Raw genomic sequence first — 26,717 nt, forward strand, 5'->3', positions numbered from 1 at the left:
ATAATCATTTTGTTTACAACGCGAACGCTTCACCTTGTCGCTGCGGCTGCGCGACTCCAAATAAGCGCATGTGATTCTCGCGAGAGTTTGTCGTTTGCCGTCCACACGGACCTCCAGAGCGGCGCGTTCACGCTGTACGGCGCACGCAGTGTCCAGCAGGAGGCGCTGCTCTGTTTCCCGGGCAGCCAGTGAAGCGCAGTCCCGCAGCATTGCGTTTGATTACTGCACAACTAAATGGCGGATGAGGACAAGGGGCTGTAGCTTGAACAATAACACCTCACTTTCCCAGCGAAGCGCTTCTCAATCGTCTCAGTTGTCCGATGCAGATCCCACATGCATAGCGTGCAGTCGTTCATATGTGGCTCTAGTAATTCACTGGTTTAGTTCAGGCACGATTGATCGCGGGTTTTAGCAGCGCTCCGGAGGAAGTCGGTCTCTTGATGGTGGTTGTGATATGGGGGACTCGCTCGGTCTGATCGGGAAGCGGCTGCTGCTGCTGCTCGGTGACGGGAGCCGCGCGGCGGGAGGAGCGGTGGAGAAGGCGGACTGGATCCGCGGAACCGTGCGGGCGGTCAGTGTGATCGGGCTGGCGAGCCCCGGGACGGAGGTGAGACCCACACAACAACAACACACCGTCAAAACATTACACACAACCAGTCCGTGCGAATAAACACGGAAGCATTCGTCAGTTGCAGTGTGTAAAACAGTAAGATGTGACTCCAAGTTGCGTCTGAAATGAAGAAGAGATGCGTAGACGTGCATTTAATGCGTGTTTGAGGGCTAACGTTAGTTAGCTAAGTAGCTAACGTTAGCTGCAGATATGGACTGAGTGAAATCTTGAGAGCCGCCTACATTGACTGTGTTTGGGGTCACTGATGCTGTCTAGTTAGGGAGCAACTAGTTTAAAACTGCAGTAGACTTCGTAAAGGAGACATTGTGACTAAAAACCGTCCCACACAATAAATGCATCGTCGATTAAACAAACCGACTGTGAATACAAAGCGAAAGGTTTGGGAAATTACGTGTTGCTTGTGAAGTAATGTTCATTTGATATGATGGACGGAATAAGAGCTTATATAAAGGGTTTATTGCTGTTCAGATTTAATGAAATAGAAAATATGCGTTGGTATTTATATTCACACAGGCAAACGACATTAATCAACTTTTAGTTGTGGAAAACATGATTTTTTTTTGTTGGTGATTATTACTCATGGATTGAATTATGTTAGGTTAATTTTGATGGTCAGTGTGTACAAAACCAATGAAATATGCTGCAAGCATTTAGTATTTATGCAGCATGTGTCTTGTGTTAGTCTAGTATATGTATATTCATATATGCACTTGCAAGCTTTATATTGTGTGTTGGTTTGATCTAATTTTGTTAATTTTAACCATCGGTTAGTGATCTGTTAGGAATACAGTCTGTTACTTATTTGCTTGGCTGATACTTTTGGAGAGATGTTCACTACGGTTCAAAAGTTTGGGTTCAGTACTATTTTTATTACTTTTTTATTTACTTTTTTTCAGTACTATTCAGTGCATCATAACTTGGCTACACGTCACTTAAAAAAATAGAAAACAGGTTTTTAATTGTAGTCTTTCACAATATTACTGTTTTTACTGTATTTTGATCAAATAAATGTAGCTTTTGTGATCATGAGAGACTTCTTTCAAAACATTAAGATCTTGCTGAACCGAAACTATTGAATGGTTATGTATATGTACTTGTATTTTTAACTTCCACAGAGTCCTGATTTTTCCTTTAGTTAATCAAACCTAATGTAGTTATAAAAACTGTTTTTTAAAATGCTTCTTGATTTTTGAGAGAAAGCTTGCCGAGTCTGTTTCGCTCACTGCATTATTATAATCGCTATTTTAGCAGTATTAAAAGCACTGTTGGAATCTGAGGTGAAAGAGCATTTTTCTGGTTTGGTGCTGATGTAGGGGGTACCTGAGGCTTATGATGGGGGTGTTTGGGCAAATAAGACAAATCACCGTAAAATGCATTTGCAGCAGAAAAGTTTGAAGTGTGCTTGTAGAGAGCAGCATTTCACGTCTGTGCATCCGTCTGTGTTCAATGTAGGTGTTTGTGGAGTTTGACGACAGCCCTTGGCGGCAGCGCTCATGGGTGCAGGTGTACGGGGACGAGGTGCGAGCCGTTCTCATGGAGAGTGCCATCGTCTGGGCCAGCTGCAGCGATCCATCGCTCTCCGCTGCGCCTCAGTGGCCAGCCTTGGTGAGTACAGATGCAGACTGTGCCTCAGTTCTCCCATGTGTTTTTTGTTGTAGTAATGGTCAGATTAGGAAAAAGTGTTTCAGAAAGCATTTGGACCTCTTGTAAGAGTGAAGATGCGGTCTTTTCTGGTCTTTATTCACTCGTTTGTGCATCCAATTCTTGTTTCCTGAAAACCGTTTGTCTTTTGGCTCAATCTTCAGATGTTTAAACCTCTGGTTGACCGTGTGGGTTTGGGATCCCTGGTTCCTGTGGAGTTCTTTGGCGCAAGAACTTTGGCATTTCTCCCTAACGGAAGTGCACTGCACACTTTTGAGGTTCATAAGATCCGCATTGCGGTCATTTTGCATGTACAGAACTTTTGCACTGTTAAAAGTTCAAATAGAAATAGATGAAATAGAAATAGATTTTTTTTCTTTCTTCAGACCGAAAAAGATTTTGGACACTCTCTGCTACAAGAGCAGCCGGCGCTTCAAGCTGCCATCAGCCGCTGGCACAGTGACTCGGAGTTGCAGGAGATCCTGCGGAAAGGTCAGTCGCATTTAACTATAAATAAACTCTAAACTCTGTAAACTCTAATGTGCTTTAGTAAACGTACCTGTGCAAAGCCTCAAAGGAAGTCGTACAAGATATTAAACGAATAGCTCACCCAAAAATGAACAATTGCTGTTTATCTACTCACCCTCAAGCCACCCAATATCTAGGTGACTTGTTTTTCTGTAGTATTAAACAGAATAGAGAAGATTTTTTTTTAGCTGAAACTGCAAGAAACTGAACATTATTTACAACATTATCGTCCTACATCTTGTATAGCTTGAGGGGTGAGTAAATTAACTTTAGTAGTAGTAGTCATGACAAAAATATGTGGGTCAAACATATGAACACAATGAAAACGGAAGACCAAACCAAACCGTATTTGGTCTATGGCAAGATACAATAGAGGTTTTCTGTTAAACTGAATTTTTTGTATTTAACTGCTCTTCTTTTCTCTGTTGGACAGGATCCTGCACTATTCGGGGTCAGAGAGTGCAGGTGTACCAGCCTGAGTTTGGGGAGCCCTGGGCCTTGGGACTCGTATCTCAACACGATCTAGTTTCACACATTATGGAGATTATCATGGACCAGGTCTGTGTGGAAGGCAGGACACTGTCTGTTAGAATCGAATCAGTGCTACCATTGTCTGATTCGTGGGTTACAGATGATAAAAGCTGACACTTGTGTGTGTGATTCGTCTGTCAATCTTGGTTTGTTTCAGGGTGAAGAGACACAAGTCGTCGATCCTCGTGTTATTCACGTGATGCTTGCTATGGAGCAGTCAGAGAAGGTGTGTTGGGTTCCTGTCGATAAGAGCTGGTCAAATTTAACACTAGATGATTTTCCCTAAACAGTCACCATTACCCCTGTTCCACTAAAACTATTTTTAATTCAAATAATTAAACAAAACCTAATGATATAAATGTATATGTGAGTGTTAATAGAGGCTTGTTAGTCATTTTATAGCTTGTTTATTAATTTAGTAATCGAAATGCTGCTGTATCTCTTCTAGAGCCCAGATCGACGCAAGAAGGAGGGCGATGGTGGGAAAGGTGAGGGCAGTCGGCGGCGCCGGACAACATCTGAAGGAGATGAAGACATTACTCTGAAACGTTTCAAAGGAGCCGGAGAGGGCGCTTCTGACAACCAGAATGGCAGTGGCTCTAACACGGACGCTGAGGCTATGGTAACATGTGTAGAGATGCCGGGAGAGGGAAGAGATGGAGGGGGTGGCGTAGGTGGGAGGGTGACGAGCACCTGTAGTCCAGTAGCTTTGCCAAGTCCAGACTCCTCTAACAACAGCAATTCCTCTCAGCAGGAGCACTCCCACATAAGGAGCACAGGTTTTGTCAAGGAGAATGGCAGTTTTGTCCCAAACCAAGAAAGGATATCCTCTTCAGTATCAGCGGTGCTTCCTGCGTCCACTCCAACACCACCTCCATTGAAGCCTGCTCCATCGCCCTTCTCTAACACTTTTCCATCTTTGGGTCAAATGCCCAGCTTGGTGCCCGGGGCCCCTGCCCCGAAATCCTCTCCCACACTCCCGGCAGCTGAGAGGGAGGAGGAAGGTGTCTTTTCAGGGTATCCTAAAACAGCTGCTCTGGTGTCTCCAGGTCCTGTGACCATTTCATCACCTTCCCAAGACAGCGCTTCAAGTGTGGCCCTTTCTGCTCCTGTAGAAGCAAACAAAAAGCCCAGTAAATGGGGATCTGCTCCAGAAGCAAGCCAGGTAGGACATTGATGCTTGTATTTTACTTAGGATCTGTTAATTTATTCAAAAATACATGATATAAAATGGAATTTATGAATGCAAATGGAAACACAGCTTCTATGATACATTTGTTACATTACATTTGATTCTTGTTTTTAACGTCTTTGGGTGCAAAAAAGTTAATAAAATAAAATAAAAAGATATCAGAATATATCCTCAAAGTAGATGAATTCTTAATAATAATAATAATAATAGAAACATTATTACATAGTTTGGCTTAATGTTTTTTAAATAACATAAAAAAAATTAAAAAGACAAATCAAAGTCATGTCTAAAATCAAATGGATAATAATAATTTGAAATATGATCTTGTCTGCCAAACCTTTACATGAAACATCGATATTAACCATTTTTCGATAAAGACCATTTTTAACCAGTATTATTTTAATATTGTTAAAAACTTGAAATGGATTGATTCTTATTTCGATTTAGCATTTTTATTTGTTTTTGTAATTTTGTTTTGTGGTTTTTGACATTTAAACTTTTTTTTGTTTTTTTGTTATTTCATATTTATTTTCTTTATTTTCTTTTATTAATCATTTTCTTTTCAGTGTTAGTAATTTTAGTAGTTAAACCTTTTTTTTCAGTTAGTTGCCAAGGCATTGTTTTTTGCCAAGGCATTTTGATATTTTATTGGATTAAAGATTTATTTTAGTTACCAAAACAATTTGTTATAGTTTTAGTTAATAATAACAACATTGGTTTTAATTGTTTTCCCTTTTCTCTTTGTAGACACACTGACTACTCTTTATCTGGCATTTATTTGGCTTATTTGTATTTCAGACCCCCAAGACCCCTGCTCTAGCTGCTGCAGGATTTGGTAAACAGTCAAGTGAGCCAGTGTTTGGAGAAGATCCCACACAGGCCAATGGTTCTTCCCAGGAGGACAAGCCTTTTGGCTTTCCTTTTGGAGCTGCGAAGGAGTCTCAGAGGCAGGGCTCTGATCCCTCACAGAACCTGTTCTTCCAAATCATGTCTCAGAACCAGAGCATCACACAAGGCCAGTCAAAGGCCTTCACGTCCTTGTCCGAGTGCCTGAACAAGGAGCCGCCCAGCCTGTTCAAGCCTGCCGCTCCCTCCGAGGGTTTCAAAAAGGTGGTTGCAGCTTCTGCATCCGCTGGACTGTTTGGTTTAGCAGCTGCTAGTGGCCTGGCACCAATGAAAGAGCTGCCAAAAGTGCCTGATATCAAGCCTGCAGGCAATGGGATCATAATGAACAAGCCTTTCGGAGCCATGGGGGAGGCTTTTCCCTCAGCCACAGGTCAAGCTGCGAGCTCTGCAGAGCCTCTGAATCCCTCTTTGGGATTAGGAACCAGCAGACTTGGAAGTGCCAGAAATGTTAACAGCTCAAATCCAGTCAGCGGTTTTGGTCTGCTGGCTAGCAACAAGGTTCCGGAAACTCATGAGAACCTTTTCCTACAGGCCACGAAGGAAACAAATCCATTTCTTGCTTATGGCGGAGCTGTTTCACACAGCCCTTTTAGTGCATTGTCAACCCCGAAGTCTGCGCTGTCCGCATCTGCTGTCTCTCCTTCAGGCAGCTCTGGTCTACTTAGTCAAGATCCTCCTGGTGGTGATGCCAAACCAAATTTCTTCACCATGGCAGAACCTCCTAAGGGAATCTTAGCCCCCCAGTTCCCTGCTCCTGCCCTCACGACCACTCCGTCATTCACTTCGGTTGCCCAGGATGGACAACAAATGTCCAAATCAAGCAAAGAGGGTTCAGATGACAGCCCGGGAACCCGCCTCAGCACCGAAGGCCAAGATGTGGCTATGCCTTTTGACCAAACCAAGTTTGCTTTGGAGGAACGCAGTCAGTCCACCAAAAGAGATTCCGAGTCCAGTAGCAACAGTGACCTGTCTGATTTGAGCGAGGGGGAGGACAACTCCGGCCAGAGCCAGAAACCTGGGGTTTCTTCAGCCACTGAGGATAAGAGCAAGACCCAGTCTGTGGCTAAGAGCCGGCCACGGAGCAAACCCTTCAAAGGTAACATGCTTGACTACTGCATGCTGTGTACTTCATGAGTTAGTTCAGCTAAATGAGTTAGTACTCACTAGGGCTGCATGATTAATCGAACGTGATTAATCACGATTGTTTTGCCCATTTATTCAGAAAAGCCAGTTCTGTGATTCGCAGTAAATCTCCATCAGCTGCTTTCAGGTGGAGCAGTATTTACCACACAGAGCCGTAGTTCTCTGACAAGCTATGCAAATTGCGTTCATATTTCCAGATGACAAAATCGTATGATTATGAAATCGTTTGCGATAATGACAGCTGTTTGCGTATCTTCTCAGTGAACTACGGCTTTGTGTAGTAAATGCTTCTCCATCTGAGAGCACGTGAAAATACTAGGTTTTACTCCAAATTCACGTCATAACGTCAGTTGAGTGTTTAAAATAAATCCTTCTGTGAGATGATATGGCTTCTTAAACTGAATAATTAAGTCACACAATATTTCTTTGTATTCTAAGCAGTGATAATGGCTATGTCGATTAGCATTTCATTATAGATATACTTTATTATGATGAAAACTACAATAATAATAACTCCGATAAACCATATATTGCCGCAGTCGCGTGTTTATTAGTCATGTTGAATCAAAGAAAGCAGTTAAATCTTCTGTTTATTTAGCTACAGTGATGGATTTCCTGGATTTCTTCTTCGGGGGATATTTGGCTTTTTAGCATGAGTGGGCCCTCTAGCCTTTGGATGGACATTTACAACTGATCACAGAACTGTGCTTCACTGAAAGATACGCATGACAATCGCAGATTCTGCCTAATCGCGATTTATTGCCTTTGCGATTTAATTTCAATTAATTGTGCAGCCCTAGTACTCGCCGTCAATCTAAACCTATACTGTGAAAGTTTGTGAGAGCGTGATTATAAAGAGTAGATGAATTGATAGATGCTCTCGGTCATCTGATTTCGGGTTCATGTGTGATTTATCTAGTGGGACAGTCCGTGTTGAAGGACCAGAATAAGGTTCGGCGCTTAAAGCAGTCCGGAGAGTCCTTTCTACAAGACGGCTCCTGCATTAACGTGGCGCCCCACTTGCACAAATGCCGCGAGTGCCGCCTGGAGCGCTACAGGAAATCCCGCGAGGACTCAGATGATGATGACCCAAACGTGGCCTGCCGATTCTTCCACTTCCGCAGGTGGTTATGATTCAGACAAATACTTGTGAGACCAGCTAAACTCTTGGCTAGGGTGCGAGACTGACATCTTGATTTGTTGTAACAGGCTGGCTTTCACTAAGAAGGGAGTCCTTCGCGTGGAGGGCTTTCTGAGCCCGCAGCAGAGTGACAGCATGGCGATGGGGCTGTGGCTCCCCTCCCTCACAGCACAGGAAGGACTTGACCTGGACACGTCCAAATATATTTTAGCAAATGTGGGTGACCAGTTTTGTCAACTGGTCATGTCAGAAAAAGAGGCCATGATGATGATAGAGCCCCATCGTAAGTGACTGCTTGTTTATTAAAGCTGGTTCACACAAAATCATATATAATCTGAATAAAGAATAAGAAAGTATCACATAATGCCAAAAAACCTCAACTCAACCAGTGGTTCTTATCTAGTTTTTATGGACAATCTTAACAACTAAAATCATTCAAGAATCAAGATTCCCTATTTTTATTTTAAATTAATAAATTTACCTGACTCTTCAAGGATGTTTATATTTGTTTTCATTTTTAAAAGTTTTTTTTTTTTTTTTACCTGTGCATAATGTATAACTTTTTTTACATTTGATTTGCATTATAAATGTGCACTAAAATACTAAAAAAGGAAGAGCTAGTGACTTTTGAAAGTATAAGAAGGACTTGCATAACATCTGATAATGCCCTGTGAATTTGCAGAAAAAGTGGCATGGAAGAGAGCTGTGAGGGGAGTGAGAGAAATGTGCGACGTGTGTGAGACAACACTGTTCAACATCCACTGGGTGTGTCGCAAATGCGGCTTCGGCGTTTGTCTCGACTGCTACCGGCTACGCAAGAACAGGCCACCTGAAGGTAGATATGACAAAGGATCTGCCACATTCATGAAGTATCATTAAAAGTATCAATATGTTTGATAAAGGTAAACTGTCGCGTTTGTCCATTACAGCATGTCTCGGACTCACTTCTGCTCTTTCAGTAGACGAGAGTCCTGAAGAAGAGGTGTTCTCATGGCTGAAGTGTGCTAAAGGCCAGCCACACGAACCACAGAACCTCATGCCCACTCAAATTATACCTGGCACCGGTTAGTGCATTTATTCCTGTTAAAAACATGTGAAATCACAGTAACTGGAGCTCAGTTTAATTGTCTCCTTGTGTGCCTTCAGCCTTATACAGCATAGGTGACATGGTACACGCAGCCAGAGGTAAATGGGGGATCAAAGCGAACTGCCCCTGCACTAGTCGACATAACAAACCCTTGGTCCGGCCCAGTGCTCCAAACGGCCTTTCACAGGCAAGATATCTCCAAAACATTACAACTGAAAGTAGAATTCCATCTATAGTGCTCTTCGATCTGTTCTCATCGTTTGTCTCGTGTTTGGTGCAGTCTGGTGCAGCTAACAGTGTGGGGAATGGAGCCACTTCCACTTCAGGCACAACCCGTCCGAACGGGGACCCTGCAGCGGGTGCAGTAGTCAAAACAGAGCCTGTTGAAGAGGCGGGCAGTGCTGACACAATGTCAGGCACCAGTGGGACAAACAGCAGCACTTCTAGCCCTGCTCCTGCCCCGACACCAGCTGCTAAAGATGGCAAGGGCAGTTCCTCGGCCCTTCACTGGCTGGCTGACCTGGCCACACAAAAGGAGCCCAAAGGTGAGACTCAGTGTAGAGCGGTTTACAGTTAGTGGATGGCACGTGTGGAAGTGCTTTATAACAGCGGTTCTCAACTGCTTTGAATTTACATTTGACCAAAATGATCATGTACTGTTATATATATTATTTTGTGCATTTAAGAAGAGGTATGTTTATTATTATAATTTTTTTTTTTTTATTTGACACTTTAATAATAATAAATAACATTCATTCAGAAGAAATGCCTTTACAAGTAAAACAAATATTACATTAATTGCAAAGTTCTTCAGTGAAACAGATTAAAAAAAAAAAAACATAATGTGACGTCAAAACCAATTTTATAGTAGTAAACTAAAATTCTATACACGGAATGCATAAAAAAGATTTTTAATAATAGAAGAAACATGCATAAATCAGGTAAAAAGGACAATTTAAATCAAAGAGATTTAAAGAAACTAATATTAGATAAAAGCTTAAATAAAATATATGCTTTTTTAAAAAGAAGTTAACGCTTTACACTAAAGTTGTAATCGTTAACGCTAGTTAATGCATTAGTTAACATGAACTAACAATGAACAACACATTGACAATCTTTGTTAATGTTAACATTGCAAATATACTAATGCATCTCTTCACATTAACAACTTAATTAGTTAACAACAGTTAATGCATTAGTTAACATGATCTAACATCGAACTATGCCTGTAAATGGCTTCATTAAATGTTTTGTAATGCTAATTTATACTACATATATACACATAAGTTTATGTACAAGCTAACACACAAAGGATGAACAATACTATCCTAATACTCACTGATTTGGGCTATTGGTAAACTTAATTTGAAAGTGGAAACCATCTGAACATCTACCAAGATGTTATTCATGTTTGTAGACTGTTTATTAACGTGACTTGCCACTAAGAAACTATTTATGTGCGGCATTTACAAATCTCAACAAGCGGTGAATGGAGGTGTGTTTGTTGTGTGTTGTAGGTTTCGTGATAACCGAGATGGAATGTAAATGCACCATTTACTGATAGTTCCTATAGAACTGTTTTAGACCCTACCCTGAAGAAGGAGATAATCTAGTTCCTCCAAACATTAGATCTTAGAACTAAAACTGTTCCGAGTTCCTGCGGTGCGAACACGACAAAAAGCGGGAACTTCTGCCTGTAGTTCTTGGAGCTATGAAAAGGTTCCTCCTGTGTGAAAGCTCCTTATAAAACATTTGCTGGTAAATCTTAAAGTTGGTAAATCTTTGCAGACACAATGTGCTCAGGCTCTTCCTCTGGTTTTATCTCAGAGTCTCTGCGCTCCGTGATGGGTCGAGACTCTCGTGCTCCATTTGGTCTGGACTCCTTCGGTACCCTTTCCAAACCCTCAGGGGCTAGTCCCAAGCTCTTCAACAGTCTGCTGCTGGGCGCTGGCCCTTCCCAACCCAAAGCAGAGGGCACTAGTCTCCGAGATCTGCTGAACTCTGGCCCCGGAAAGCTCCCGCAAGGTCCCGCCGAGGGAGGTGTTCCCTTCCCTTCAGTGTTCTCCACTGCTGGTGTACGTAACCTTATCTTTACATTTTGATGCTTGTTTATAATTCATATGTCATTGGTTTTTGTACCAATGACAGATTTGTTATGAATAATATAACTAATTTATGAAAAAATTCTTTTGGGTCGGGTTTGGGCTTGTTTTATATCATTTTACACGTGCTCGGGCCGGGCTAGAGCTTGCGCTCTGGTTTGCGAGGTCATGTGATGTGTTTCAATTAGCACGAGAAAGATATGTAAATGTATGAGTAGGTGAAACGTTTGATGCTACCAAAGCGATTACGTTTTGGTGGCATCAGCAACTAAAGCGAAGTCTGAGGTGTGGACAAAGTTTTGACCATGTTTATAATGAGAATAATGAGTGAATAATGACGCACCATCAGTGAGCGCAGGAACGCGCTGAAGACATCTACAGTGCATTCAATAATTTTCCTCCACGAAAACATGTAGGCCTAGCCTAATCTTGATGAGTAAATGTTTTTCAGAGTGTATAGGCTAGTGTTGGCATTAAATTTCATTTAAAATGTCAGCTGGCGAAGCAAATCCGCCGGAGCCTTTATCTTACTTTCATTATTGCCAAATAACTTAATTTAGTATTTACCTTAATTTAAGAAAGAATTGGCCTATTAATAGGCTAAATGAGCCTAGGCCTATTTAGAGTGCTGAGATGTCACAGAGGACTTATTTTATTTCTTTGTTCCAACTTCCAAGTGGCCTATAGCCTACGTCAGTCATGAATAAATTGTTAAAACATGTATAAATGACTCATTCTTGACAAAAGGCAAAAGAGCTGTGTGTGCGCGCACATTTGAATAATGTCGGGCTGTAAACGGGTTCGGGCTTTTAAAAAGCTGTCAATCAAAATGTACTTGTCGGGCTCGGGCCGAAATCTGTTGGGCCTAACTGTTAAGGCCCGATTACAGCTCTAGGTTGCATTTGGTATCTCTTTTGGTCAATGTAATGCGCACTTGCTGAATAAAAGTATTAATTTCTTAAATTCTTACTGACAACTAAATTTGAACAGTCATGTGAATGTTGTTTAGACAAAAATAAATGTTCGTAATATTTTTTTACAATTTTATTTTAATAATTTTTTTCTCTCCTAAAGCAGGCTGATAAAATGAAGGGAGGACTTCCTAACTTCTTGGATCATATCATTGCATCAGTGGTGGAGACGAAGAAGGCAGAGAGTCGCCGCTCTTCAGGGGCAGCAGAAGGCGGCGAGTCTGGGGCCGTTCCTCGCAGAGAGGGCTTGATGGGTCTCAGTGTATTAGACCCTCACACTTCCCACTCCTGGCTGTGCGATGGCCGATTGCTCTGCCTGCAGGACCCCAGCAACAGCAACAACTGGAAGATCTTCAGAGAGTGCTGGAAACAAGGACAGGTGAGCGGAGAAGATCAAATGGATGTGCGTTTATTTGATGGGTTACATTCTGCTGAGGCTAATTGCTTTTTCTTGTTTAGCCTGTGCTGGTCTCAGGCATACACAAGAAGCTGAAGGAACACCTATGGAAGCCAGAGTCCTTTAGCAAGGAGTTTGGAGACCAGGATGTGGACCTGGTCAACTGTAGGAACTGCGCCATCATCTCTGATGTCAAAGTCAGAGACTTCTGGGATGGTTTCCAGGTTATTTCCAGTGAGTACAGACACTTTAACGTCAGTGCAAGCCTGGGTCTTTTCATTGCTGATTGGATTATTACCATCCTTAATTGTCACCATATCCAGCTGACCATGAAACCATGATCCATGAAACCTCTTCTCCTCTGTTCTCTAGAGCGGTTGCAGGGTGGAGATGGCCAACCTATGGTACTGAAACTGAAAGACTGGCCTCCTGGAGAAGATTTCAGAGATATGATGCCCACTCGGTAGGTTTGCTGGCATGTTACTTGGTGCCATAGCTGGTGGTCGCGTGATATGCCGATTTGACATGAAGAGCATGGTGGCCACTGGGCGGTAAAAAGCCAATATATATCGATATACATCATATTACACTTTTTCTTTTAAAGATATGTATCTTTTTAAGATGTATATTTGCATAATATTGACTAAATTGTGATCTGAAAATGAGTAACTATGAAAAATATAACTTGAAATGTATCTTCTTTATATAATTCTATTATAGTATTTTTCTCAAAGAAATGCTGCAACCAGATTACAGTCAGTAATATGGTAGGCTTCTACAAGTTAGCGCTAGTGTTGTCACGATACCAACATTTTACACGACATTCACACGATGAATATGAAATGAATATGAAATAGCAGCAAAGCAGAGCAAGGTTAGTGAATTATTTATTAGACATTCAGTCTTGTTAAAATGAAATGCATATTTGCTAGAGGCTTTTTATTACTAATAATAGGAAAGCATATGCTATAATACATTTCAGATACTGTTAACTAATTTAGTTTGAAAGCAAATGTGTAATAGTTTATTGGAACTGTTAAACAGTGACCGTAAACTAATGGAGATGGACATCTGTGGGAGATCTGTGCACTCAGCGCTGTCAAAATAAAGGTCATGTGCGCTGACAAGTTCAAAGTTTCCACTTCTGGCATATCGACCAAACAGGAAAAAAAAGAGAAAATTGGCCGATACTGATCATTTAAAAAGTGGCAAATATCGGTCTATATTTCAGCCTTAGCAATATATCACTAGCTATGGGATCTTGGCTTGGAAGCAGCCAGCGTGTGTTTAAATTATTATGAATTAGATTACTGATGTCCACCTGTTTGCAGGTTTGATGATCTCATGGTGAACCTTCCTCTGCCGGAGTACACAAAGAGAGATGGCCGCCTCAACTTGGCCTCTCGTCTTCCAAACTTCTTTGTACGGCCAGATCTGGGTCCTAAAATGTACAATGCCTATGGTAAGGGATCCACATGCAACATCCTCACCGCTGCTTATTAGGAATACACCGACAGCTCTTTAACCTCTGCACTTTGCTGTGTTCCTCCCAGGTCTGATCTCCACAGAAGACAGGAAGGTTGGCACCACTAACCTGCATCTGGACGTATCTGATGCAGTCAACGTAATGGTGTATGTGGGCATCCCAGAAGGAGACAGTGACCATGAAATCGGTAAGCATTAAGCTTTTGCTTATGTGTTGAGGGTTTTTTGTGTATGTGTATTCTTGGTTATTTTTGTAGCTATTATAATTAAAGGGTTAGTTCGCCCAATTTGCTAAATTGTCATTAGTAACTTACCATCATGTTGTTCCAAACCCGTAAGACCTCCGTTCATCTTCAGAACAGAGTTTAAGATATTTTAGATTTAGTCCGAGAGCTCTCAGTCCCTCCATTGAAACTGTGTGTACGGTATACTGTCCATGTCCAGAAAGGTAAGAAAAACATTATCAAAGTAGTCCATGTGACATCAGAGGGTCAGTTAGAATTTGTTGAAGCATCGAAAATACATTTTGGTTCAAAAATAGCAAACACTACGACTTTATTCAGCATTGTCTTGTGTTCCGTGTCTGTTGTAAGACAGTTCAAAACAAAGCAGTTTGTGATATCCGGTTCGCGAACGAATCTTTCGATGTAACCGGATCCTTTTGAACCAGTTCACCAAATCGAACTGAATCGTTTGAAACGGTTCGCGTCTCCAATAAGCATTAATCCACAAATTACTTAAGCTGTTAACTTTTTTTAATGTGGCTGACACTCCCTCTGAGTTAAAACAAACCAATATCCCGGAGTAATGCATGCACTCAAACAGTACACTGACTGAACTGCTGTGAAGAGAGAACTGAAGATGAACCCAGAGCCGAGCCAGATAATGACTCGTTCACAAACCAATATCTTGTTTCAATGGAGGGACTGAGAGCTCTCGGACTAAATCTAAAATATCTTAAACTGTGTTCCAAAGATGAATGGAGGTCTTACTGGTTTGGAACGACATGAGGGTGAGTTATTAATGACATAATTTTCATTTTTGGGTGAACTATCCCTTTAAGCTATTGTTTCTGTTCATTGATATTGCTGCAGTTGTCTTTTGTTCATTATAATGTACAAACTTTTAGTTTTTTAACACTTTTTGCTCCTGTGCTGTATAAGGATGCAAATAATTTTGGGTGCTATTTGAGTAATTTTGGAGTAATTTTAATGTAAAAATTTTGTATGACATGTTTTATTCTTTATATTGGCTTCAAGTTAGTTAAAGAAAGTTAAAAAATTCAAACTTCCTGTGCTTAAAGGCATAGTTCACGCCAACGTTCTGTCATCATTTACTCACCCTCATGGGTTTCTGGATCGACATGATGGAAAGTAAATGATGACATTTTTGGGTGAGCTATTCCTTCAAGTATAAGATAATTAGTTAAAGTCTGAAAGATACAGATTCCACCCATAGATAAAATCTTTGGATAGTAAACTGGCATTAAAATAGAACAAAATACAGTGCCTTGCAAAAGTATTCAGACCCCTAACTTTGTGTTACAAAGTTAAATAAGTGTCGAATAATTGCAAGCCTCCCTTAAGAGGTAATTTCTTAGAGGCCAGCATGGCACCCTATAGTTAAAGTGCCTGTGTTCTTGGGGTCTTACTACTTTTCATTGTGGCACCATTTCTCATTCACAGAAGCAGATTTCGCTGGATGCAAAGGTCTGTGCATTTTTTTCATTTGTCTCACCTAAGGCATGCCCTCCCACTTTTCTCGCTCTCCCTTGTTCTTCACTCCCATTGTTTTAACCCATCTTTTGCTACTCTTTACATTAAATTATGTATTTATGTTTGATGGTTCATTATAAAACACCAATTTGTGCACAATTTGTAAACTCCATTCAGAGTTTGGTTTCCCAGGACACCAGAACATAGTGACCATAGTGTTTTGATTTTTTTGTTACATCTTCAGCCCCTTCAGAACTTTTGACGATTGCGTTAGCTTTATTTTTTTAAAGGGGTCATATAATAAATCACAATTTCTTGGGTTCTTTTCAAATAGAAGTTGCATAATGGACTAAATGGATTGTAAGTTTCAAAAATCTAAACATCCTGCTCCACTCAAGAAGGCAAGAAATAGTTGACAAAAGAATGAAAATTCATTGAACTCACCCTCATGTTGTTCCAAACCCAAATTCTTCTTGTTTATCTTTGGAACACAAAAGATGATCCATTATAAAATGCAACCCAATGCATGTTGGGTTGGCGGCGGTGCTCAATGGCAAAAAGGAGATCTCTGAATGGCTTTTCAGCTTAGAGAATGAACGCACAAGAAAAAACAGAATGGACTAAAGCAAACCAATGGCAGAGTAAAGAGGGAATGCACAGACACTTGTTGTCATTCTATCCTTTCCTTTCTCTCTTTATCCACAACATGGGCTGACAATGCCAATGCCATTTATAACTTGATTGAACAAGGCTACATGAACCCACCAGTAATAAGCGCGGCTGGTGTAAACGATGGTAAAAGCAAGCAATGATTGCTTTGTATGTCCACAGTTCTATTTTCTAATGGTTTCCCTGTTTGAATCCCAAATATAGACTTCTGCCACCTGCTGGTAAGGGAGAGTTATGTTCTCTCTCGCAAGTGCAGAGCTTATACACTAGTTGGTCATCGCCAGTAGTCTGTCCAGTGTTCTAGTACAACTTTTTTGGCCCCCTTGCAGGCAATGCAAGGCAACTCCACAGTCGGCTTTCCTCATCGCTAGTTCTTTGGTGTTGGTTTGGTGTATCCCTACCCAAAGGCCAAACACAGCAAACTAACATCAAAGAACTAGTGCTGAGGAAAGCCGAATGTGGTGTTGCTTGCATCAATGCCAAAAAGTTGAGTCAGAACACATTGCAAATCTTACAGCCAACAACCAACTAGCATGCACGTTCTTTGCTTGCTTGATGAAAAAAAGCTCTCCATGCCAGCAGGTGGCAGTAGTCTGTATTCATCATACAAAAGGGGAAACTGGAAGAGCTAGTACTGTGCATATACATACTGTAAACAAAGCACACCAGTTTTCTGTAACATTTTTACATTAAGCTTTCTCATCAGACAGAATCAATGAAAATCATCACAGATGAGATGAGGATTAAGAATAGTGTCTTCGGTTTATGCCTTTTGACCAACTTTTGCACTGATTCACTAAGCTGAACAAGGATTTCTCTCACTGATGGGCTCCGCCAATGATTTAACCCGCTCAACTGGTCAAAAAGCTGCAGACAGTGGCAGCTAAAGTGCTAAAGGTGCAGAATACACTGCAGAAACTAGGCTGATTGATATTCAATGATGGCCCAACATTTGCTGATGGCGAGCCTTTATGAGCTATTTTCCAAGTCTTCTGAAGTTGCAAGAAAAAATTTGTCTTAGGAACAGGCCCAGACCCCCTCCAGTGAGCTATTACTTGAGAACCGTTGCAACTGGACTGAACGGATCACTCTGTTGAGCTAGTTGTTTTCATTTAACTGGTTAATCTAGTTCATAAATTAATCACGATCAGACAGATTAGTTGAACATTTGGAACATTTTAGCATTAGGTTAACACTATGACCTCTTTAAATAGTTCTTATCCACTATAGGATAGCTGTATTTTATTTTCATGCTCTTCAGTGGTTGCTGAAGGACCTTCACATCCTGTCATTCCTTCTTTTTAGTGTTTTTTTTTTTTTTTCTTTTTTAAGAAGAAAAATAATCCATGAATTTGAATTAGTCACCTTTTTTATTTCTGGGAATCTGTCCGGAGAATTTTAATTTATTTATTTTTTTACTAAAAAGTGTTGGGATACTGGAGCAGTTTGTGAATGATTAGTATATTTTTTATCTATATATTTTTTATACAACTCCTGAGCAGACCCTGCAGGATTGATCCTTGCCTTCCCCCCCAATCCAGCCTCTTTGCTCCGTTTGCTTGCTTGATTAGTAGGGCTGTCAGTAGATCAAATTATATTATTGCAGTTAATCTCAAATTTCTTGTAATTAAGTTTTTTCTTAAGACAAAAAGTTAAAACATTATTTGTGTTATTAGTAGTAGTTTGATAATGCCACACATTGTGAAATATTTGTGTAATCTGCCAAAATGAATGTAACAGTTTTCCCACATTGTGTGGACTTAATAGTGTAACGTCTCTTTTGCTCTCTTATACGTTTAAAGGGTTAGTTCACCCAAAAATGAAAATTAGGCTGCGTTTTACTCACCCCCGAGGCATCCTAGGTGTATATGATTTTGTTCTTTCAGACGAATCCAGTCTGTGTATAATTTTTTTTTTTTATCTTTCAAGCTGTTTCATGGCACTAAATGGGTGTTGCGTTCGTTCAGTCCAAAAGACGTTAAATAAGAAGTGCCCTTCCATAAAAAAGGCTCCGGGGGGTGAACAAAGGTGTCATGATTTTTTGTAAGAAAAATATCCATATTCAAAACGTAATAATCACTTTAATCTAGCTTGCGCTCACTGTTGTACACAGAAGCAGTTTCGGGGGAATGACGTATGAGGTCAGCATTGTGCATGTGCCGCTCAGAAGTGACACACGGAAACGCAGTGGAGAGATCAAAACAAAACAACAGTCACTAATTAGTACAAATCCTAGTAGTAGGATTTTTAAAGAAGAATGTTGGAGGATTTCTATATAAGCCAAGAGGAGGCTGGTTTTCCTTTGCAAAAGTAAGGAAACTTTGCTTCTTTTGATCCAAACGTTGGTTTTCACGAGACATGCACACGGCTGACCTCCATACGTCATGCTCCCGGAGCTTCCTCCGTGTACAACTGTTGGCGCAAGCAAGATTAAATATATTATGTTTTGAATATAGATGTTTTTCTTACAAAAACGCATCGATTTGCTACAGGAGAACTTTGTTCATTCCCTGGAGTCATGTGAGACACTATGGAAGGGTGCTTTGTTTCACGTCTTTTGGATTGAAGGAATGCAACACCGTTGAGTGCCATGAAACAGCTTGAAAGATCAAAGACAATTTTTAATATAACTCAGACTGGATTTGTCTGAAAAAAAAGAGGATGTCTTAAAACGCAGCTTAATTTTCATTTTTGGGTGAACTAACCCTTTAAGAGTGTTTTGCACGTGAGTGAGTAACTAATGCCGCGTTTCCATCAAAATTACCCAGAACAATTGTACCAAGAACTTTTGTTTCGAAAGCTGGTATTGTCCGAGTGGTGTTTTTTTTTTTTTTACCCCAAGCTTTATTTAAATCCTGGCTCCTGCTGTGGAAACACACCGGCACAAAGCCCCTAGTTCCTGTTAGTGATGCGCGGGTCGTCTCATAACCCGCGGGTCGGGTTGGGGCGGGTTAAGAAATTGGCACTTTATTGCGGTGGTGGGTCACTAGAAACTAAATTTCTAAAAATCCATTTATGTTGCATGGAATTTAGAGGTGGAAATTATGATTCTTTCAAGAGGTTCGTTCACCAAAATAATTCATTCACTGATTCGTTCAGTGACCATTTCTTCATATTACACAAATACACCAGCAGTTGGCGAAAAAGAGTGTCTTATGTGTTATGTCTTAAATCAACGAACGTATTTCCTTGTGACAAAAGCTGATTTGGCTTTATTAAATTGTGTGCATGATCGCATTAAATAGTCTAAATAAATTGTTCAGATTAACAAAGCACAAGGTTTTATCAGGGATTAAACGTGGAGTTATGTTCTGCATTACAAATATGAAAACAAGCGTATGTGCACCAATAACTGCGCTTTGTATCTGCTGATTGCTGATCGAGATTCTCTCTCATTCATTTCATTCACGAACGAGATGTATCAGTTCATTCAACTCTTTCACCTACGAGAAGATCGTATTCGTTCACTACATTCAACAAGTCACATGCTCCGTCACATCTTGAGTAACAGTTCACAGAGCTGTTCACGAGCTGCGCATGCGCTGCTAATAGCGCCGAGCTCACGTGCTGCTCTGGGAGGAACTTCATTGAACGAGAAATGAGTCTTTTACTGTCTATGGTCAGTGGATTACGTAAACGAGAACGATTCGTTCACCTAAAAGATTTGTTCACGAACGAACCATCATAGTGCAATTACCTATAGCCTATATTGATAAGTTTACAATACGAAGGTCTAAGTAGCAACGTAACTTCCGTGATGTCCCCGATGCGCGGGGCCAGTCGGGGCGGGTCAAGAAATGTTACTTTATTTGCGGGGCGGGCTGGGGTGGGCCAAATAATTTCATAAAGCGCGACCCGCGGGTCGGGGTTTTTTCATCACTAGTTCCTGGGTAAAGTTCCAGCGATGGAAAGTTGGCTTAAATATCCTATAAATAATTATTTCTTGCAATGCCATGTCATAAAATATAGATCTGTGTCTGTGACAGTCCTAAACAACAAGAAAAGAGTCAGCGGACTGGCAGAACTTGTTTAAAAACTATAAATGCTTTCTGCTTGTCAGTCGTGTATTTGGGTTTGCTGGCATCTTCAGAAGGGCAGAGAGAATGAATATATAAGAGGTTGAATATATAAGAATTAAACTACTATACTGTCAGGTAAATTGATAGAGTTAACAGCATTGCATAAATAAGTGTTAAACAAGTTTAATTTTGACAGCCCTAAACATCTACTTTCTGTTTTGATGGTCATAGTGTAGTTCCCCGACTAATGCTTAGAGACCCGGTGTAGAAACAAATGAGGCTTTAACAATCAATATCAATAGTTCAGCTCTAGTTCACAGTTTTATGTGAATTATAAAGACTTTTACACAAGTTAAGATTGTTTGTATGTTTACTGACCGACCTGTAATTACTGCAGAGGTGATGCAGACCATTGAAGAGGGAGATGTGGATGACGTGACTAAGAGAAGAGTCTATGAGGCAAAGGAGAAACCTGGAGCTCTCTGGCACATCTACGCCGCCAAAGATGCAGAGAAGATCCGTGAGCTCCTGAGAAAGGTGACATTGAATGATATTGCTTTTAAAGTAATATTTTATCCAAAGATAAAGACACTCATGTGGTTCCAAACCCATATATATATATATATATACCTTTGAGGATAACTAAATGATTACAACTTTTTAGATTTCAGATTTGGAGAGTGTTCTCTGCTTTCTGTTTTAATACGGTATGCATATCTGAAGTTGATTTCACCTATTTAATGCAGGTTGGGGAGGAACAAGGTCAAGAGAACCCACCAGACCATGATCCAATCCATGACCAGAGCTGGTACCTGGATCAGACGCTGCGTCGCCGGCTGTATGAGGAGTACGGGGTCCAAGGCTGGTCCATTGTGCAGTTTTTGGGAGATGCTGTGTTCATCCCAGCTGGTGCGCCACATCAGGTTAGTTATTGAGAGGATGTCCACCATCAGAGTTCCGTAGTTGACATTAGGGGTGTGCAATATTGACACACATCTATAACAATAATTAGCTGAGTGTGTTTTTGTTTTGGTTACTTGACTGGTTTAGTCCTGTCATGGATAGCTGACCAAAGATTTAAACAAATTTTAGAGCTCTGTTAGATGTTATCTTCATCGATTACTTTATTCAACCAATTTGTTCAAATGCTGATTCACTCAGGAACTTAACAAGTGATTCATGTTTCACTGAATCACTGATTCATTCCAAAACACTGATTCAAGCACCATTGTGAGTTGATCGGAAACACACCAGATCTTTTGCTGCGTTAAGTTGGTTCACATCCTGTCTTAAGGGGAGATCTTTTTCTGTAGTTATTGAGAATTATTGACTAGCCGTTCAAAGCGCTTCATGAGAATGGGGGTAAGGGCAACTGGATGGTAGACATTGAAGCAGGATGGAGATGGCTTCTTCTGGACTGGAATGATTGTGGTAGCTTTGAATCTGACTCAAAATCTAGGGTTGGGTATCGATTGGGTTTTATTTTATTTATTTAATTTGTGTACAGTTTATGGAGCTAAATGCTATAGCCCCGCTAAAAAATATCCTAGCGATATCCATGCTGCTTATGCACATTTCGGAGAACCAGGACAAATATTTAAATCGATCGCTCTGGCATTTAAGGCATTTTCTTATTCGGTTCGGTGCATACCAGTTCTATAGGTACCGGTGCCATATTGGTACCGGGTTTCATTACCCAACCCTATCAAAATCATGCCTGGATTCACTGTAAAGTATGAAAACTGATCATCCAACAGTAGTCAAGATCTTCGTTAAATTATCAATGCTGAAATCAAAGGCTTTTAACATCTACATTTGCTAGGTACCTGGAGACTCATAGGAATTGCTGGACAGTGCTCCCTTATGTGACGTCAATTATATCATCTTGGTTTTCCCAGGTGCACAACCTGTACAGCTGTATCAAGGTCGCAGAGGACTTTGTTTCTCCCGAGCACGTGAAGCACTGTTTTAGACTGACGCAGGAGTTCCGCCACCTGTCCACCACTCACACTAACCATGAGGACAAGCTACAGGTATTTCTATTTGTTGTTCTGTTTAAACCTGATATGGCTCTCTTCTGTTGAGCACAAAAGCAGTATTTCAAAAAAAGCAAACACTTTTGATTCTGACTGTGTGTTATTTCTGTTGTTTAAAGGTGAAGAACATCATCTACCATGCCGTGAAGGATGCTGTGGGAACATTAAAAGCCCATGAGCCTAAACTAGGCCGCTCTTAGTTGTTGTACTGATGGTGAAGTCACCGAGAGATTGGGTCTTGGGGTGGGTGAGATTTGGGTTTGGATGAGGCCAGTGTGCTTGCCAAACAAGCTGTTTATAATGGAACGTCTCTGCGTTTTGGTAGGATGAAGATGCTGCTTCATCAGTGTTACAAGAGCATTGTTTAGTTTTACAGTCCATTTCTCTGTATTTAAAAAGTCTGTTCTTTTTCTCAGCATTTAAAATTTGTTGGACTGTTCAGAGTGCTGGTGATATAAGCTGACATGAATCTTTTAAAAGGCCTTCACCAAGGTTTCTTTATGACTTCTGTGAAAAGCACTGGGTTTCCTTCTTAGAGAACATACATTTTGTGCTCTTTAGAAAAGGAGAGCTTTTAGTTAAGATGGGGGTCAACAGTAATTAAATTGATTAAAATATCCCCGCCAACTTTTTCAGGAGGGGTGGATAAGAGCATGGAAGGGAACTAGACCAAAGTTTTTTTTATTTTTAGTTTTAAGTTCAGTTTTTTTTGGTTTTGTTGATGGAAAACATGTTCTTTGCTTTTTTTGTAATACACCATTAAGGTAATATTTCACTGACAGCAAGTGTTAGACTGGCTTTGAGGAACGTCATTCAAGAATCAGCAACTCCAGTTCTGCAGAACTACTGGTCATAAATATGTACCAATATCTATATTGATCTTAGCAGTGCATATGATTTTTTTTTTCTCTCTCTCTCTCTCAAAATAAAGGTTTACAAGAAACGATTTGGCCCTGTTTGTTTGGAAATTACACAATTTATTTCTTAGCTATCTATTTGTTTAATGCTTACTATTTTATTTTATAAGACATTTTGTGGTTCATGGATGACACTGCAATAAACTAAAGCTTTTTAAATATTGTCTGTTTATTTCCCCAAAGCGGAACTTGGGCTATAATCAGTGTTTATTGAAATAACTTTTGAGTGGAAAAAAAACACTAGTCCATTACATGTTACAGAATTTAGCTACTTTAAAACTGTTGCCGTGGGTTGAAGCGACCCCAATAACGTTATAATTAGCCCCTGGAATGCGAAATTTACTGGGGAACCCCCCTCGAAACGCGATTGGGCAGGTTTTGAGTAGAAATTGGGCAGGTTTTGTTGCGAAAGTGAAAACTTGGCAACCCTGATGTAGTCGATCACAGACCATAGGGAAAATATATTGAATTTAATTATTGAATGGCAAAATGTATATTTTTATTTATTTTATGGATTTTCTATGTTGAGTCGGTCAACCGTCAGCATTAAAGACCATTCACAGCATTGTTTTCATTTATGCAATTTTAAGAAAACTGCACAAGACCCCATAATTACTAATCATACTGTTATGCAATTTATTTATTTTTCTGCCCTAGAAGTTTCTTGGCGTCAGAGACCGTAAGTCAAAGGGACCTTAAACTCAATCTTGCATCAAAATAAAAACATTTGGGGTGTGGCCCATACTGACTACTTAGTGCATTTTGTGCTTATTATCAAATCATGAAATAGTATGTTGTTACAACCCGAATTCCGGAAAAGTTGGGACGTTTTTTAAATTTTAATAAAATGAAAACTAAAAGACTTTCAAATCACATGAGCCAATATTTTATTCACAATAGAACATAGATAACATAGCAAATGTTTAAACTGAGAAAGGTGAAAGATCTGGACTGCAGGCAGGCCAGGTTAGCACCCGGACTCTTCTACGACGAAGCCATGCTGTTGTTATAGCTGCAGTATGTGGTTTTGCATTGTCCTGCTGAAATAAACAAGGCCTTCCCTGAAATAGACGTTGTTTGGAGGGAAGCATATGTTGCTCTAAAACCTTTATATACCTTTCAGCATTCACAGAGCCTTCCAAAACATGCAAGCTGCCCATACCGTATGCACTTATGCACCCCCATACCATCAGAGATGCTGGCTTTTGAACTGAACGCTGATAACATGCTGGAAGGTCTCCCTCCTCTTTAGCCCGGAGGACACGGCATCCGTGATTTCCAACAAGAATGTCAAATTTGGACTCGTCTGACCATAAAACACTATTCCACTTTGAAATAGTCCGTTTTAAATGAGCCTTGGCCCATAGGACACGACGGCGCTTCTGGACCATGTTCACATATGGCTTCCTTTTTGCATGATAGAGCTTTAGTTGGCATCTGCTGATGGCACGGCGGATTGTGTTTACCGACAGTGGTTTCTGAAAGTATTCCTGGGCCCATTTAGTAATGTCATTGACACAATCATGCCGATGAGTGATGCAGTGTCGTCTGAGAGCCCGAAGACCACGGGCATCCAATAAAGGTCTCCGGCCTTGTCCCTTACGCACAGAGATTTCTCCAGTTTCTCTGAATCTTTTGATGATGTTATGCACTGTAGATGATGAGATTTGCAAAGCCTTTGCAATTTGACGTTGAGGAACATTGTTTTTAAAGTTTTCCACAATTTTTTTACGCAGTCTTTCACAGATTGGAGAGCCTCTGCCCATCTTTACTTCTGAGAGACTCTGCTTCTCTAAGACAAAGCTTTTATAGCTAATCATGTTACAGACCTGATATCAATTAACTTAATTAATCACTAGATGTTCTCCCAGCTGAATCTTTTCAAAACTGCTTGCTTTTTTAGCCATTTGTTGCCCCCGTGCCAACTTTTTTGAGACCTGTAGCAGGCATTACATTTTAAATGAGCTAATTAAGTGGATAAAAGTGTAAAATTTCTCAGTTTAAACATTTGCAACGTTATCTATGTTCTATTGTGAATAAAATATTGGCTCATGTGATTTGAAATTCCTTTAGTTTTCATTTTATTAAAATTTAAAAAACGTCCCAACTTTTCCGGAATTCGGGTTGTATATTAAAAAACATTTAACATCTTGCCATTTTGAATAATATATAATTTACATGATTCATGTTTTTCATAACTGAATGTGATGAAAAAAGAAACAGTGAGCAATTTTTGTCACATTAGAATATGACCGAGTGAATGTGTGTATATTTCAAAATAAAGATATAATTTTTTTTTACATTTTAATTGCATCACAATAAATTCTAGTTTTTACTATTTTCTTTACTCTCTTAAACCCCTTTAGATCCTATGATTGTTTGTTTCCTTGGAGGGGACCCATAATTCCTTCTTGCATACCACCTTTCAAAGTGCTTGTGGCGCCCAAATTGTAGAAGTGTCCCATAGTTTAGCTCTTCTAAGATGTTTCTTACCTGGTATTACATATACCTGGTTCGTTTATTATTCAAATAAAAATTCAAAGTGATAAATATAAACTGATAAAACGAGGTTTCCAGATGATCATGTTTTCCTATTACAACAATTCTTTTTGTGTGTGTATTTTCTAGTGCTGTCAAACGATTAATCACATTCAAAATAAGAGATTTTGTTTACATAATAAATGTGTGTGTATATGTATTATGTATTCTTAAATACTATATATATATAGTATACTCTCTCTCTCTCTCTCTATATATATATATATATATATATATAGACTATATATTTAGATAACATTTCCATAAAATGTATATTATATATTAATATATTTAAGAAAAAAAATCATATATTAAATATATGCATGTATTAGTATTTTCACAATGACAAAGTCTTTTTAATGTGGCTCACAGGTGTAATATCTTTATGGAGGAAACACAGCAGTGACAGGAAACTCTGGGACTGTGAGTGGATCCTCTGACGCAGCTGTGAGAGGATCCTCTGACGCAGCTGTGAGTGGATCCTCTGACGCAGCTGTGAGAGGATCCTCTGACGCAGCTGTGAGTGGATCCTCTGACGCAGCTGTGAGTGGATCCTCTGACGCAGCTTTGAGTGGATCCTCTGACGCAGCTGTGAGAGGATCCTCTGACGCAGCTGTGAGTGGATCCTCTGACGCAGCTGTGAGTGGATCCTCTGACGCAGCTGTGAGAGGATCCTCTGACGCAGCTGTGAGTGGATCCTCTGACGCAGCTTTGAGTGGATCCTCTGACGCAGCTGTGAGTGGATCCTCTGACGGAGTTGTGAGAGGATCCTCTGACGCAGCTGTGAGTGGATCCTGTGAGTGGATCCTCTGACGCAGCTGTGAGAGGATCCTCTGACGCGGCTGTGAGTGGATCCTCTGACGCGGCTGTGAGAGGATCCTCTGACGCAGCTGTGAGTGGATCCTGTGAGTGGATCCTCTGACGCAGCTGTGAGTGGATCCTGTGAGTGGATCCTCTGACGCAGCTGTGAGTGGATCCTCTGACGCAGCTGTGAGAGGATCCTCTGACGCAGCTGTGAGAGGATCCTCTGACGCAGCTGTGAGTGGATCCTGTGAGTGGATCCTCTGA

At 40.4% G+C, this 26,717-nt stretch overlaps 1 protein-coding gene across 5 annotated transcripts; it reads left to right on the forward strand.

The window, feature by feature from the left end:
- Positions 1 to 165: 165 nt before the first annotated feature.
- LOC132113990 (lysine-specific demethylase 3B-like) lies at positions 166 to 23,140 on the forward strand. Of its 5 annotated transcripts, none has more exons than XM_059522092.1 (25): positions 167 to 607; positions 2,084 to 2,236; positions 2,437 to 2,550; positions 2,659 to 2,764; positions 3,234 to 3,358; positions 3,489 to 3,557; positions 3,780 to 3,953; positions 4,083 to 4,496; positions 5,322 to 6,525; positions 7,492 to 7,696; positions 7,782 to 7,996; positions 8,396 to 8,548; positions 8,643 to 8,777; positions 8,860 to 9,345; positions 10,628 to 10,875; positions 11,977 to 12,252; positions 12,333 to 12,504; positions 12,643 to 12,733; positions 13,602 to 13,732; positions 13,824 to 13,943; positions 15,441 to 15,464; positions 20,556 to 20,695; positions 20,905 to 21,081; positions 22,057 to 22,191; positions 22,314 to 23,140. In XM_059522092.1, exons 1-25 carry the CDS (start codon positions 455 to 457, stop codon positions 22,392 to 22,394), a joined length of 5,301 nt encoding a protein of 1,766 aa, XP_059378075.1. In that variant the 5' UTR covers positions 167 to 454; the 3' UTR covers positions 22,395 to 23,140. The 5 variants fall into 5 exon arrangements, with proteins under 5 accessions (XP_059378073.1, XP_059378075.1, XP_059378077.1 ...); XM_059522094.1 differs by having other exon boundaries at positions 8,676 to 8,777; XM_059522093.1 differs by having other exon boundaries at positions 4,086 to 4,496.
- Positions 23,141 to 26,717: the final 3,577 nt, after the last annotated feature.

The sequence above is a fragment of the Carassius carassius genome, chromosome 33 (genome assembly GCF_963082965.1).
Source record: "Carassius carassius chromosome 33, fCarCar2.1, whole genome shotgun sequence".
Classification (NCBI taxonomy): Eukaryota; Metazoa; Chordata; class Actinopteri; order Cypriniformes; family Cyprinidae; genus Carassius; species Carassius carassius.